At 39.4% G+C, this 13,152-nt stretch overlaps 2 protein-coding genes across 15 annotated transcripts in view; both read right to left on the bottom strand.

The window, feature by feature from the left end:
- The window catches only part of IMPG2 (interphotoreceptor matrix proteoglycan 2), a gene marked incomplete at its 3' end in the record, with an annotated part of 56,683 nt that extends 52,276 nt beyond the window's left edge, over window positions 1–4,407 (bottom strand). For 2 of the 4 annotated variants that reach the window (XM_080563521.1, XM_080563522.1), the window contains exon 1: window positions 2,768–4,248. In XM_080563521.1, the coding sequence (XP_080419647.1) occupies window positions 2,768–3,062 (295 nt within the window). In that variant the 5' untranslated portion in view covers window positions 3,063–4,248. Of the gene's footprint in view, window positions 1–2,767; window positions 4,249–4,313 lie in introns of those variants that run through there. The other 2 variants (XM_080563527.1, XM_080563523.1) reach the window with 2 other exon arrangements.
- A 4,481-nt stretch (window positions 4,408–8,888) lies between these two features.
- The window catches only part of SENP7 (SUMO specific peptidase 7), a 49,282-nt gene continuing 45,018 nt past the window's right edge, over window positions 8,889–13,152 (bottom strand). For all 11 annotated transcript variants that reach the window (XM_080578495.1, XM_080578499.1, XM_080578491.1 and 8 more), the window contains one exon: window positions 8,889–11,104. In XM_080578495.1, the coding sequence (XP_080434621.1) occupies window positions 10,967–11,104 (138 nt within the window). In that variant the 3' untranslated portion in view covers window positions 8,889–10,966. The remainder of the gene's footprint in view (window positions 11,105–13,152) is intronic.

The raw sequence follows: 13,152 nt of genomic DNA, 5'->3' as shown, positions 1-13,152 counted from the left end.
TAACGGGGGCCTGCAGGAAAGCTGGGAAAGGACTCCTTGTCAGGGAGTGTAGTGATAGGACAAGGGGTAATGGCTTTTAACTAAAAGGGGAGATTTAGATCAGAAGAAATTCTTCACTGTGAGGGTGGTGGGGCATTGGAACAGGCTATCCAGAGAAGCTGTGGATGCCCCATCCCTGGAGGTGTTCAAGGCCAGGTCGGATGGGGCTTTGGGCAACCTGCTCTGGCGGGAGGGGTCCCTGCCTGTGGCAGGGGGTTGGAACCAGATGGGCTTTGAAGTCCCTTCCAACCCAAACCGTTCTGTGACTGTATGAAAATAACAGCACCATCAACTGTCACTTACCTCAGGTGCACTTACTCAGGATGTGATTAACCAAATAGTTCTGATGCAGTGTATTGCTGCTAACAGAATGAAGATGACAGGTTGCTTGAACCAGGCCTTGCCTAACTTGTTGCTAATTAAAGCTCTCTCCTGCGGAGATCTTTTTCAAAAGTTTAACATGCGAAGGGTGGACAAAGCATCTCTGCTCAAGAAGTCATTGAGGACCGTGGAAGCCAGAAGTCCAGTAGGAAAGCAGAAAGAAAGACTAGGTGGACCTTTGGTTCAACCTAGGATCATTCAGTTTTAAATAAGCTTTTACAACCTAATTTACAGATTTTTCTTCTTTACTATCACTCAGACTTTTGCTTACTTGGTATTTGCCTACATTCCTGTATCACATATAATTAAGGGGTGACTGCAGTCAAAGTACTTAGCAGGGATTCATTTGGAGCAAAACAAGTAACAGTTGAGTGCTACTGGACAGACATAAACAAGACGCTTGGAAAGCCTGTCAAGCTGCGTGATCAGTGTCAATGTCTCGCTCAGGCTGGGCACAACTCATTGTTTGGCTGCGGCTCTGATCCCACATAATTCCACTTTGCTCTCCAAATACATTCTTTATGTTTACTTTTACACAGACACTCAGTAACTCCTGGTTTTAATTGTATTTCACTGCTCTGAAGGGAGGAGAAATACAGAATGCATGATTCAAACTATGTGAAGCCAAGCCTCTCATCTCCAACAGGCCTTGGAAGAAGATGTGTCTCAAAAGAAAAAAAGAAAACAAAAAGCCCAACTGACTCAAATATACTTCAAATAACTTTGCTAGGCCTCCTAGATGCATATATACTCTTGCTGGAGGGAAACTTTACCAGAGCAAAGTAAAACTAATACCTAGACAGTGGCAATAAAAGGAGGAAGCTAGGTATCTGCTGCTTCTGCACTGGACCACAACCAGACCTCCGTAATAATGTAGACACCATATTCTGTCACTTTAGTCCAGATGTAATTTTACATGCCCAACTTTAAAAGGGGCCCTACGTGATCAAAGCAATGCAATATCATTAATCCAAATAAACAACATATGTCCCAGAGCTGTAAAAATCAGCCCATTTGCTCAAAACTGTTTCTTTAAGTCCCTGTATGGTAGCACGCTGACACTAATAGTCCTCGGGAACTTTATTTGGAAAGAGGAATTTTCACTCAGAGTGTAGCATCATTACCACAGCCAGTGCTGAAAAGACAAGTCTACAAATGGGGCTCCCACAGCCCAGAAGTGATAGAATGGCTTTCATCTTGTGGCTGCTGAGAGAGAGGTATTAATCTAGTGAGCAGAAAGGCTGATCCAGCACTCAAGGTGGAGGTGTGGGACACAGAGATTACAGGCTCAACACCCTGCCTCATCTCAAGCTTTGCTGGAGACCTTAGGCAAGCCATTTAGGGTAGAATTATTGGTCAAAGTGATTTAGTAGCCCACTCTTTATGACAGTTTCATCAGTTATATTAGTATGGTAACATAAGCATTACAGCAATGTGGACAAAAGGCGGTATGATCTTTTTCTTTCTTTTTCTTTTTTCTTTTTTTTTTTAACAACAAAAAGGCTACATCTATTACATTTTAATAAATGTTAATTAGAAATGCAAAAACATCTCTGAAGATGTTTCCTCCACCTTTAAGTGAGAGCAGCTCTTCCCTGTTTAACTGATAGATTAAGGGCAAACATTGTAAGATGCAAAAAAGTGTTTGAATGCTACTATACAGAGATGCACAAATGCCAGAAAGCACTTTATTCCAATGATGTCGGACACAACTGTTAAGAAACATCACACTGCTGTAATATCCCAGCTCACGAAAGAGGCTGTTACTGAGAATATTTCAGATTTTCAGAACGAACTCTTTCACACCAACTTCTGTATCTTGAAATAAAGGCCTCATCTCTGTTATACACACATGAGATTGGCTTTCTAGGCAAGAGAACAGCCAGCCATAGCCAAAAGTCATGTGCATGAGAGACCAATGTCTCTGACTTGACTCTTTTTTTGAAAGATCCCTTTCTGAATTCTACTAGCCCTGCAAAAACACTAAATAAAAAGAATCAGCTTTGCCATTTAGCTAACTTGTACCTAGTGCCCATTTTTCTGAGTGTTTAAATTGTTCTGTGAGAAAGGTTGAACAACTATTAAATGCTAGCTGAGATTTCAGGGACTGAGAGTGATATGAGTGTAGCCAGAAAGTGAGATATATATATATATATATATATATATATATATATATAAAGCTCATAACTGCTCTCATAAGGAAGATTATCACAGAAGTTTTTTTGTGTGTGTGTGTAACAATGTATTTCTTATCGCATGGCATTATGTTTAAAAGCTTCATCTATTTTTTATTACAAATAAATGCTATCAGTTTCCAAAGAGATGTATGATCTTCATGCTCACTTACCTCTGAGTCTGAAGTATTTCAGGTGGTTGGCAATAGCCTGTTCAATAGATTCATCAGGGCAGATCTTAACTCCACTGGGAAACAGAATGGACCGCTTCCTTCGAAAAAGCAAATGCTTGTTGACCTGTTCAGCCTCTACGATCCCATTAATCTTTTTCAACTCAGGAGGCAGAGAAGGGCTTGCTAACTGCCAGACACTGAGCTGAGGGGTTGGTGAAGCTTGTTTTCCGTCTTTAGCTTGTTTTTCTTCTGCTGTAAATTTGAAACCACATATAAATTTCTGACATGCAATCATACGTATCTTAATGCCATTGCTCTGGTCTCTGAAGGACGTAACTGTTTTTTTCTGTTAAAGAGCCAAAAGCTATCCATATGACCGTACTATTATAAACAAACTTAACCTCTTTTACAGAATCCCATCAAATAATAACACGCCCTAGCCCCGTGAATGCTAATGTTTTGCGTTTAACTTCCCTTTTGCGATTTGGATTAAGCCGGTGGGACTATACTTGTCAATAAGCATGTCCTTGAAAGTTTCAGGGCAGGGAATGGAAGACACCATTAATTAATGAAAAAGTCCCCTTATTCCATACATTCTTTCCACATTTATAACCTATGCATTAAGAAAGCTGCCTGAACTGACAGCAAGCAAGTTCACCTTCTATCATCACACAACAGGTGCCTACTTGACTGGAGGGGAGGGAGTGGGGGAAGAAAAAAAGGGCTTTAGCTTTGTAGCTCTTTTAAAATTTCCTCTCACGTGAATTGTTCCACATCACTTCAGAGGAAACTTTACACCTGAGGGGAGAATGTGCCTATTTAGTTTTAGTCTGACCACCTAATTATCTAACCTCCACAGACAGCTGATCTGAAATTAGTGAATTCAAACTTCCTGCTTCAACTGTTTCCCCAGAAAACAACTGAAAAAGAATTGAAATTAATAATTAATTACAGAAAGAACAGTAGTAATTGTACGGCATTTTCACCCTACAGATTATGACTTCATTCTGCAACTTCAAAGTCAATACCACCTTTGACTTTGATGACCAAAAGATGATGATTATTTTGATGCTAAATTAATAATCAGCTCTAAAGCAGGTCACCACCAGATGGTATGTTGGAAGGAGAAGGGAACATCAAACAAGGTCACTAAGGCAAAACTCCAATCTTTACCCAAACTGACACATCTTCATTGTCCATGTAGAGGAGATAGAAGTTTTTGTTTGTTTGTTTGTTTTTGTTTAATACAAAATTACTAAAGAAAAAAGCACCAAATAGAAAACTTGCTTATCATTATTAAAGTCTCTCAAAGTTGGGAAAACTCGCATTCTGTACCTACATTCTGCTCTTAAAACAACAGTCACCTCTTCTGGAAATCACTCTAAGAACTCTGTATCTACACTGGTGTCACAGCACAGATTTGAACAAACATTTTTCTGTATTAGCCTCCTTCAGTTCAATTAAGACACAGATATTTTTATTTCTAGATATTGCTATAATAGGTAGAACCTTGAAAACAAGAATATAAAGAAGATTTCTGCATTACCTGCAACTGCTTGAAGATCTCCTTTAACCATTCCCAAAACCAAAAGGAAGAGAGAGATTTTCCAAAGGAAGGCAAACATACTTATTTGTGTCTGAAAACCAATAGGCAAGGATGAAAATAAAATCCCTTTTAGCAAAGAGCTGTTGTCTTTAACGTCTCCTTGAAACAACCAAGAGCATTGCCTGTCTTGAAAGTGTCTTGATGTCACGTATAGTTAGTTATCTTTGGAAAAAACATTAGGTAAAAAATAAGACATCCTGGGAATGATCTTTTCAAGGAGAGTATTGCACTTCAGTGAAGAAACAAGGAAAGGTGATGGAAGTAAATACCTCGGAGCTAGCAGATGGACTGAGACAATTTTTTAATTTTAATCTGGCCAGCTAAGCTCTTTACCAGAGCTTGTCATACCATTAACAGACAGTCCAAACAAGGACAGCACCTTTCACACTTAATTAACCATGTTTCTTCCTTGGCCCTTCAATTTCTGTCCGTTTTTAAAATCCAGCTGACCACAAAACATCAATGTGAGCACACTACTCTCCAGCAGGTCTCAGTATGCTTTATCTTTTGCTTGTACAATTATATGTATCTAAAAATGCAGCAACTTGCTTTAGCAATGACGCTTATGTGGGTAAGACTGAAGCAATCTTTCCGTAGGTTTTTGCTGGTGACAGAGGTAACACAGCCCTGCTGCCTGAGTCCATGCTAGGAAATCTTGTGCTGCTACCCCATTGTTTTTTGCATCCCACAACATCTGCTTCCCCCAGGATAAAATCAGGGCAAATCGCGACTCTTTCATTTCTGTTCAGATATAATCTGAGATGAGCATTAAGAGCAGATTTGTGCTGATACCTGAAGAGACAATCAGTTAAGAAGAGCTGCAGAAAGGACACAGGGTGTAGGAAAGCAGCAGCACTTTCAGCTCCCTCTTGTCCAGGCGTCAGCTCCTCGTGGAAACGTGTACAGAGGCCAACCCGCAATGGCAGACAGCATTCAGACCACTACAAAAAACGTGTCAGGGCTGCCTCCTAGATGGCATTACCTGAAACTTGCTGGTTACTGCATTCAGATGTATCTGAGCTAACAGCTGGCTTGACTGAGGTGACTTTTTGGCAGTGGTTTTGCATAAATATTTCAAAGGTGTATTCCCAAGGCTTCTCAGATGATGGTCTGCTGAGCATTCGCACAGGTATAGAGTGCTGACTCCTCTGTTCTGGCTGCTCTGCTGAACTCTAACGATTCAGGTAACACTGATAATCCCCGACATTACAAACAGGACGCTCACAGGAATCAAAGAAAACCACACTTTTACACTCTGTCTTCTGACATCTAACAGACTTTGGCTGATAATTTCAATACCAAAAAAAAAAAACGCTTTTCCTTTTTTTCACAAAACTACTGAACTACACTTTATATTAAACCACTGAGCTGTTCTGACACCCTCGAACAGTTTTCTTAGAATCAGACATTTCAGATGTATCAAACCAGCACTCTTCACCCTGGCTGGCTCTGTTAAGCTAGCTACACAACTGGCAGCAGTGGTACATGCACACTACATCACACTGAAACTGTAAATTGAACAGTCCCTATGAGGCGAGGCATAGGAACAATGCTGCTTTCCTGTCCATAAACTGTTTCTAGGTCCTGCTGAGCACCTGTAGGAAAAAGAGCAACTTTTGAGGCTAGTTTGGGTCCCTGTACTACAATGTTGGATTCAGCAACACACACCAGCCTTTTTTTAATCCTCTGCAGATAGGGGTGCTTTCAATGTCATGACTGCCATTGCTTCCATTACCCTGGGAAAATGCAAATGATCAAGACTAGAATTACTTTACGTATTTACAAAGGCTAAGGGTAACTTATCTCAAGAAAGCATGATAACTAATCCATTCAGAGAAAATTCTCAGAATTCATGAACTTGAGTAAGAATATGAAAACCAGTACAAAGTTTTCCTGGAGAGTTTTCATATTTAGTGTTGCTGGCTTTTTCATCAACAAAGTACTCAAATGCAATCAGAATTTGGATAGTATAAAAACTACCTGCTTTATCTCTCTGTCAAAATGTAATTGCTTTCCATCGTACGGCTGTCAGCTTCTGCGTGACAAAGTATTCTAAACATTTAAATTCTTTTTTTTTTTTTTAATATTAGTTCAAGGTATCAATTTTACATTCAATGCTGATTTCAGCACTGAAGTTTGAATTTGCAACAGCTACAAATCTCCTTCTAAGCCTTTATGACAGCAAAATGCATAGCTAAGAAGGCATAATCATCATTTAAAGTTTCTTAAAACAAGCAAAACAACTCCTGGAATAAATTTTTCAAAGTAAACCTTAAAAATGAAGTCCTCCTTTGATTTGGCTAAAACCTGTGCAGTAATACGTTGCATAAGAATATTCTTAATTCTTCATTTCCATCAGCCAGATTGCATCTGTTCAAAAGTATTTCGGAAAAGTATATACATTCTTGCTGGTAAAAAGAGGGGAAAGTAAAGACCAAGGTCATGTCAGCACCTCTGATAATAAAAAGCCAATTTTCTGACACTTTATATTTCTGAAAAGGATATATAACAGATGTGATTATCCAATTCATAGTTCTTTACAAGATAACGGTGCTATAATGTAGATAAATTTTACTTTTTTTCAAATACAGTTTATTCAAAAAGCTAAATCCACCCATCTGTAGCTAAATAATGCAACATAAAGGTATACCTTAATGAAGTACTTCTAACAAAGAGTCGCACAATGGCTTAAAAGCTCCGTTTTTCAGGAAAACAGCGTAACACCAAGATTACAAATCGTCTCCTGTGCCTGCACTACAGCAACTGACTTCATGGTATTTGACAGGATTCACCAACAAAATTCCTGATCAGTTTAGCTGAGACAATCAGGTCAGACTAAGTCTTTTCACTCATTAGGTTTCTGTGCTTGCTGTTGCCAACATTTCTCCATGACCGCCTTTTGCTTGTGTTCCTGGTAGCAGAAGCTCTCTGATGAACCATGTCCCAAGAATAAGCACAGCCCGAGGCTGCCTAGCCTTCCAGCTGTGCATATCAGCCCAGCACGGCTTGTCGTACTGCCACCTCTTCCATCATCTAGTATTGTAAAGTCTTTAGACCAGAAAAATCATGAAGTGAGGTCAACCAAATTAATCTAACACTTCATTATTTACTCTGTTCATAATATATAATGTAAACTTATTCCTAGCATTCCTCCTTTTCTGAATCAGGTGAATACATCTTACCTTGTTCAACAGTCAAAGATGATCCCCATGCCTGTGTTTCATCTTCGGTGTTTCCCAATTCAATCTTGCTGGACAGATTTATTGCTGTTGGTTTTGGTTTTATTTGACCGTCAACAGAAGCATTTTCCACTCTTTTGAGATCTTCCATGTCTCATTCTACAATTCTTGCTTTTAAATCTAGAAACCTATGAGTCTTTTTATTTATTTATTTATTTATTTTGGAAGGGGTTGCCAGAGGAAATATTACAATTCCCTGTCACAACCAAGATAAGAGTGTTGCCACTGTAACTTTTGAGTCTTCATAATTTTGTAAGGTATAGTACTTACTGAGTATTGCAACCTTACTTCACGGTCAAATCCCAGGAGGAGAGTCCCAGAAAGGAGAGAGATTGCTGTGAATCTATGCCTGCCAGTTGACAGATACCTTTTAAAGTGCACTCAAATTTTCATAATTCAGTCCTCCAGTGCTTGATTTTTTTTTTTTGTATATATATTTTTCCTGGAAGATTTATTTCCTACAAGTTACTTCTCTTCAGCCTTGTTTCTTGTGTCACGCTTGCCAACAGTACCCTAAATCAAACTCCATGACTCAGATCTCTTTATGGAAGCCAGTTTCAGGTCCCACACAGCCAAATTGTGGCAGTTTCTTTTAGCTATGTTTAACATTTCATGAGTACAATTGAAAACAAATTGCAAAGTGTACGTTAAAGAGCCCTACAAAGATTGGTTTGCTTTTAAGTATCACACCACTCTACCATTTCAGTTAAACAGGGATTGATAAAGGAAACGGAGACACAGAAGATGTGCACAAAGAGCCCTGAGTCTGTCCAGTACTCTACATAAAAGAGCACTGCTAGAAGTTATCTCTAGAGAGTTCTGGCAATTAAAAAGAAACAAAGAAACAAACAAAAACAAACAAAAAATCACAAACAAACAAAAAAACCCACCAACAAAGGCACATGGAGTATGACTTGTCACAAACACTTCTAGTATTCACCACATTATCTGTTAAATGCTTATGGCTGGAACAAGGTGGGCTGACGCTGTTGGATCCAGGCATTTCCCCAACTAGTCATTCAGGCTGTCAATACTGTTAAGCCCAACTACAGAAAACTGTATGTCTGACAAGCCAAAAAGCAGACTTGCTTGCCATAGATGCTGTGAACTAGTTGTGTGCCTTTTTAAGGACTGCAGAACAAATAATCACTTTGAAACAAATTTGAATTAAGAAAGACATGCTAAGTACATACCTTAAATGCAGTAAGATGGACCATCTTATGCTTAGCTCACCAGTTATTTGTGGCAGAAGGGAAAAGAATGGGTGACAGTCATGTTCAGCAACTTCTGGAGATTTTAATATCAAATGTATTGGCATTCGCATAGCACATATCTAACATCAATCTACAAAGGTAATCCTTTACTGTTACAAAATCAATTTAGAAAAGTTTATACATAACTCTTGTTTTTAAATATCTATAAACCAGTCAATCTAAAAGAGAACAAATATTGCTTTATGATATAAACTAATTATACCATAAGAAAAGTCCAAAGTATTTGTAGTAAGGGAACATTTAATATATTCATCAATTGAAAAGGTGTAGAGAAAGGGTACACATTTCTGCATTTTATCGTTTATCTCTTACAATAAATACAAAGATTATCCATGTAAGTAATGGTGGTGGTGAGATTTATGGGATCAAAGTCACAAAAACTCTGGGATGAGAGGGATAGATATTGGTGGAGGGTAGTGATAAGGATACAGAATTAAAGCAAAAACAAAGTCAAAAACACAAGGCTGCCCACAGTTATACATAAAGTAACTGCACTCAGCAAATTAGGTTTTAAAATTGTCTCTATTCTCCAGAAAGCATGTTTCCTGGTTTGAGAAACAATGTTGTTTTTTGTTGGTTTTTTTTTTGGATGACAGAACAGAACTTGAAATAATGACTGGATTTTCCAAATGCTAGGTATCAGAGTTGGTGTGAGGGAAGGGGCCCTGAGAATTCTGTGATATCATAAAATTGTCCACACCTTTGGGTTGCCCTAAATTTTTATTTTTACTCTCTAGCCTACCTCCAAGCTTTTAACATCCCTGGTTTTATACATATGCTTATAACACAAGGTGGTTTTGGTGGTTCTCTGCAACATGCTTCTTCTGAAGGTTACTATGACACAAAGTTACAGTGAGGAACAGGAGAAAGCATCCTCTTAAAACAGCCACCTTCTATCATGTAGTAACTACAGAAAAAAAGCGTGCACATATCAAAATGTTATTAAAGTTTTCCATGATCACTGTCTGAGAAAAACTACATAAGTCTATATTTAGACCATGATAAACTTGTGCTAGTTTATCAAATCAAGTCCTGAGTTCAAACACTTGAACATTTGGGCATCTTTACTCAATTCTCCTGAGCACAGTATAAATCCTGTTTGTCTAATATATAAATGTAATGTCTTCAAGGCATTATATATAATAATGTCCTTTCTAAATAAAAACAGGATTTCAGTAAAATATCTCAAAACTTATTGAGCCACAATCTACTTGCCTTTTTAACGCAAATGATGCTTTAATATTCACAGGGATAATTCCCAAAAATAAGGCAAAGAGGAGTAAAAACTATTGCCTACATGTATTGTACCAGCATGTACTTTGAGAGCAGAATTTCTAAAATTTGAAAAAAAAATCACAGAAGACACTCAGAAGAGTCTACTTCTGACTTTAAAAGATTTCAAAACTCACTCTCAAGCAAATGTCTTCAACTCACTGAAATAAATTTTTATGATGAAAATGCTTAGGGAGGAAAAAAAAAATCAAAACCCAGCAGTCTCAAATCTCAGCAGAATATTCTGAAACATTCAGACTATTTCTGTATGTAATCAGAAACCAAACTAAAAAAAATACATCTCTATAAAGAGTCCATATTAGATACTTAAATTAAAACAATACATAGTATTCATTCTATCTGTATGAACTGCAAAGTAGAGACACGGTATAATAGGTCAAAATCCTGTCTTCAGGCCTGACTTCTACATGCTCATCCAGCTCTAAGTTATGTTTATGTAGAATTACAAAGAACAGGCTCCAAAAGATCAAAATATTTTTACATCTTTGTGGCACATACCTGTACACATTTTCATACTCCAAGTAAAAAAATCAGTTAACAACTTACATGTATTAGCTTTAACTTACATATTTACACTTATCTACAACATTCTCTTTTCACCCCACAACTGCATCCAAATTAAAATAATTCTTTAAATAAATATACAACAAACAAACAAAATACTTCTTGTGGTAATTTTTTTCTTCCTTGCAAAGGAGAAAGAGCCCAAATGCTGCTAAGCAGAGTTCCAGTTACTTCATACAGCAATATCTTTGCCAGGTGAATCGAATCTGGCTGATTCAATTTATTAGCTACTGCTGCCACTGTGCTGTTGAAAGTACAGTTGCAAGATCAGGTCTCGGATTTCTTCTCTTTTGCTTCTGATCAGCTGACGAGGAAACCACTTCTCTAGGTGCACTGGCTGTTCAAAGTTAACTATGGGATTCTAGTAACAAAAAAATAAAGAGAAATATTTACAGTTTTGTGGGAGAGGAATTCGCAGTGAGCTTTGTGCTGTTTCACACGTCCCTGAGTTAGAGATGATGAGGAAAACAGCAGTAGAACCAAAACCTTGAGCAAGGTCGAGATAAAATAAATTGGCTACAGTGTTAAAGATGAGCTTTGGGCAGTGGCCAATTGCTGGCTGGCTCAAGGCGCGTGTCTGAGGGTCTCTAACCAATTGTTAGACAGATTCGGGCGCGTGGACAGCGCATGGGGCTACGGGGAAAGTATATGTAGTAGTGAACAAGGGCAATAAACGTCTCCTGTTCAAGAGCCATCAGGAGTCCGTGTCTTGCATCCCTTCACAGTTTGAGTTTCCTAGAGTGACCTTCAAAAAGATTTTCAAAGCCTTCCATTACTGCTGAGACCAAGCATGCACAAACAAGTTATGGCAAGACATAGTAACAGAGCTCAAAGTTACATTCTGGTTCCTTCATGGTAATCATATTCATACAAACCACAAGCTACTCATGGTAAACACAAAACACATCATTTCTCTTAAAGATACTTCAGTATAAGCTCATATTCAAGGCTGCTTCCAAGTACTCTGATACAACTGGACACGCGCACTTCAGTCACAAGATGTGTACGATCACACTATTAGGAAGGGTCAAGCATACAGCAGCCAAGCAAGAAGAGGTTCTGTGGCCTCACGCATGTTTTTTATTGTCGTGAGCTGGTCTGTCTGATAGAATAGAACAAAGAAGCAAGAACATCGCTAGCAGGTCTAGCAGGCCATGAGAGGGGAAAATTTGGAACAGAAGAGGATAGTAAATTTAAATGGATGGAAGATGGTAGCTCTGGCAGTAAGACCACAATACCACATCTCAATTGCCAAAGTAGTTTTTTTTTTTTAGCTCCTCTTTCCCTTGTCATTCTTTTACCATGCTTATATTTCACCTTCTCCTTCCTGTGAATAAAGTATACAATAAATTGAAAAAAACCAGTGAGAAACCACATCATGATGTGTGGTCTATAAGCCATGTTTAGAACAAACTACAACCACCTGGCCTTGCTTCTGCAATGAGAACACAGCCACGCTGTTAGAGAACGGGAAGCTCAGAAGCTTTGGTAAAAATAAAAAATTGTCTTCCACCTACACAATAGCTCAGGCACTCTATCAAAGAAACACTGAACGGATAAGGCTCGAAGAGACTTCTGGAGGTCATCTGGTTCAGACTCCCTGTTCAAGAAGGGACAACTAGAGCACGTTGCCCAGGATCTGCACAACATCCGTGTCTCTTAAATGAAGAGACATGGATTTGACAGATGGACAACTCGGGGGTAAGGAATTGGTGGGCTGGTCGCACTCGAAGACTCACAGGCAATGGCTCGAGGCCCACGTGGAGACCAGGTCAGTTTGGGACAGGTGCTGTTTAACACCTTTGTCAGTGACATGGACTGTGGGATTGAGTGCACCCTCAGCAAGTTTACGGATGACACCAAGCTGTGTGGTGCAGTCGACACGCTGGAGGGAAGGGATGCCATCCAGAGGGACCTGGACAGGCCTGAGAGAACCTCATGACGTTCAGCAAGGCCAAATGCAAGGTCCTGCACCTGGGCTGGTGCAACCCCAAGCACAAATATAGGCAGGGTGACGAGCAGATAGAGATGAGAACCACAGAGAAGGACTTGGACTGGTGGATGAAAAGCTCAACATGAGTCAACAAGGTGTGCCTGCAGCCCAGAAAAAGCCAACCGTATCTTGGGCTGCATCAAAAGCAGCGTGGTCAGCAGGGTGAGGGAGCTGATTGCCCCCCTCTGCTCTGCTCTTGTGAGATCCCACCTGGAGTGCTGTGGGGCCCCCAGCACAGGAAAGACATAGACCTGTTAGAGCAGGTCCAGAGGAGGGTCATGAAGATGATCAGAGGGCTGAAGCACCTCTCCTACGAAGACAGGCTAGGGGAGTTGGGGTTAACTAGCCTGGAGAAGAAAAGGCTCCAGGTAGACCTTACAGTGACCTTCAAGTACTTAAGGGTGGCCTACAGGAAA

The sequence above is a fragment of the Anser brachyrhynchus genome (assembly GCF_964034855.1).
Source record: "Anser brachyrhynchus genome assembly, chromosome: 1".
Taxonomy (NCBI): domain Eukaryota; kingdom Metazoa; phylum Chordata; class Aves; order Anseriformes; family Anatidae; genus Anser; species Anser brachyrhynchus.
Note: the sequence above shows the minus strand (reverse complement) of the source record. Positions and strands in the feature narration are given on the sequence as shown.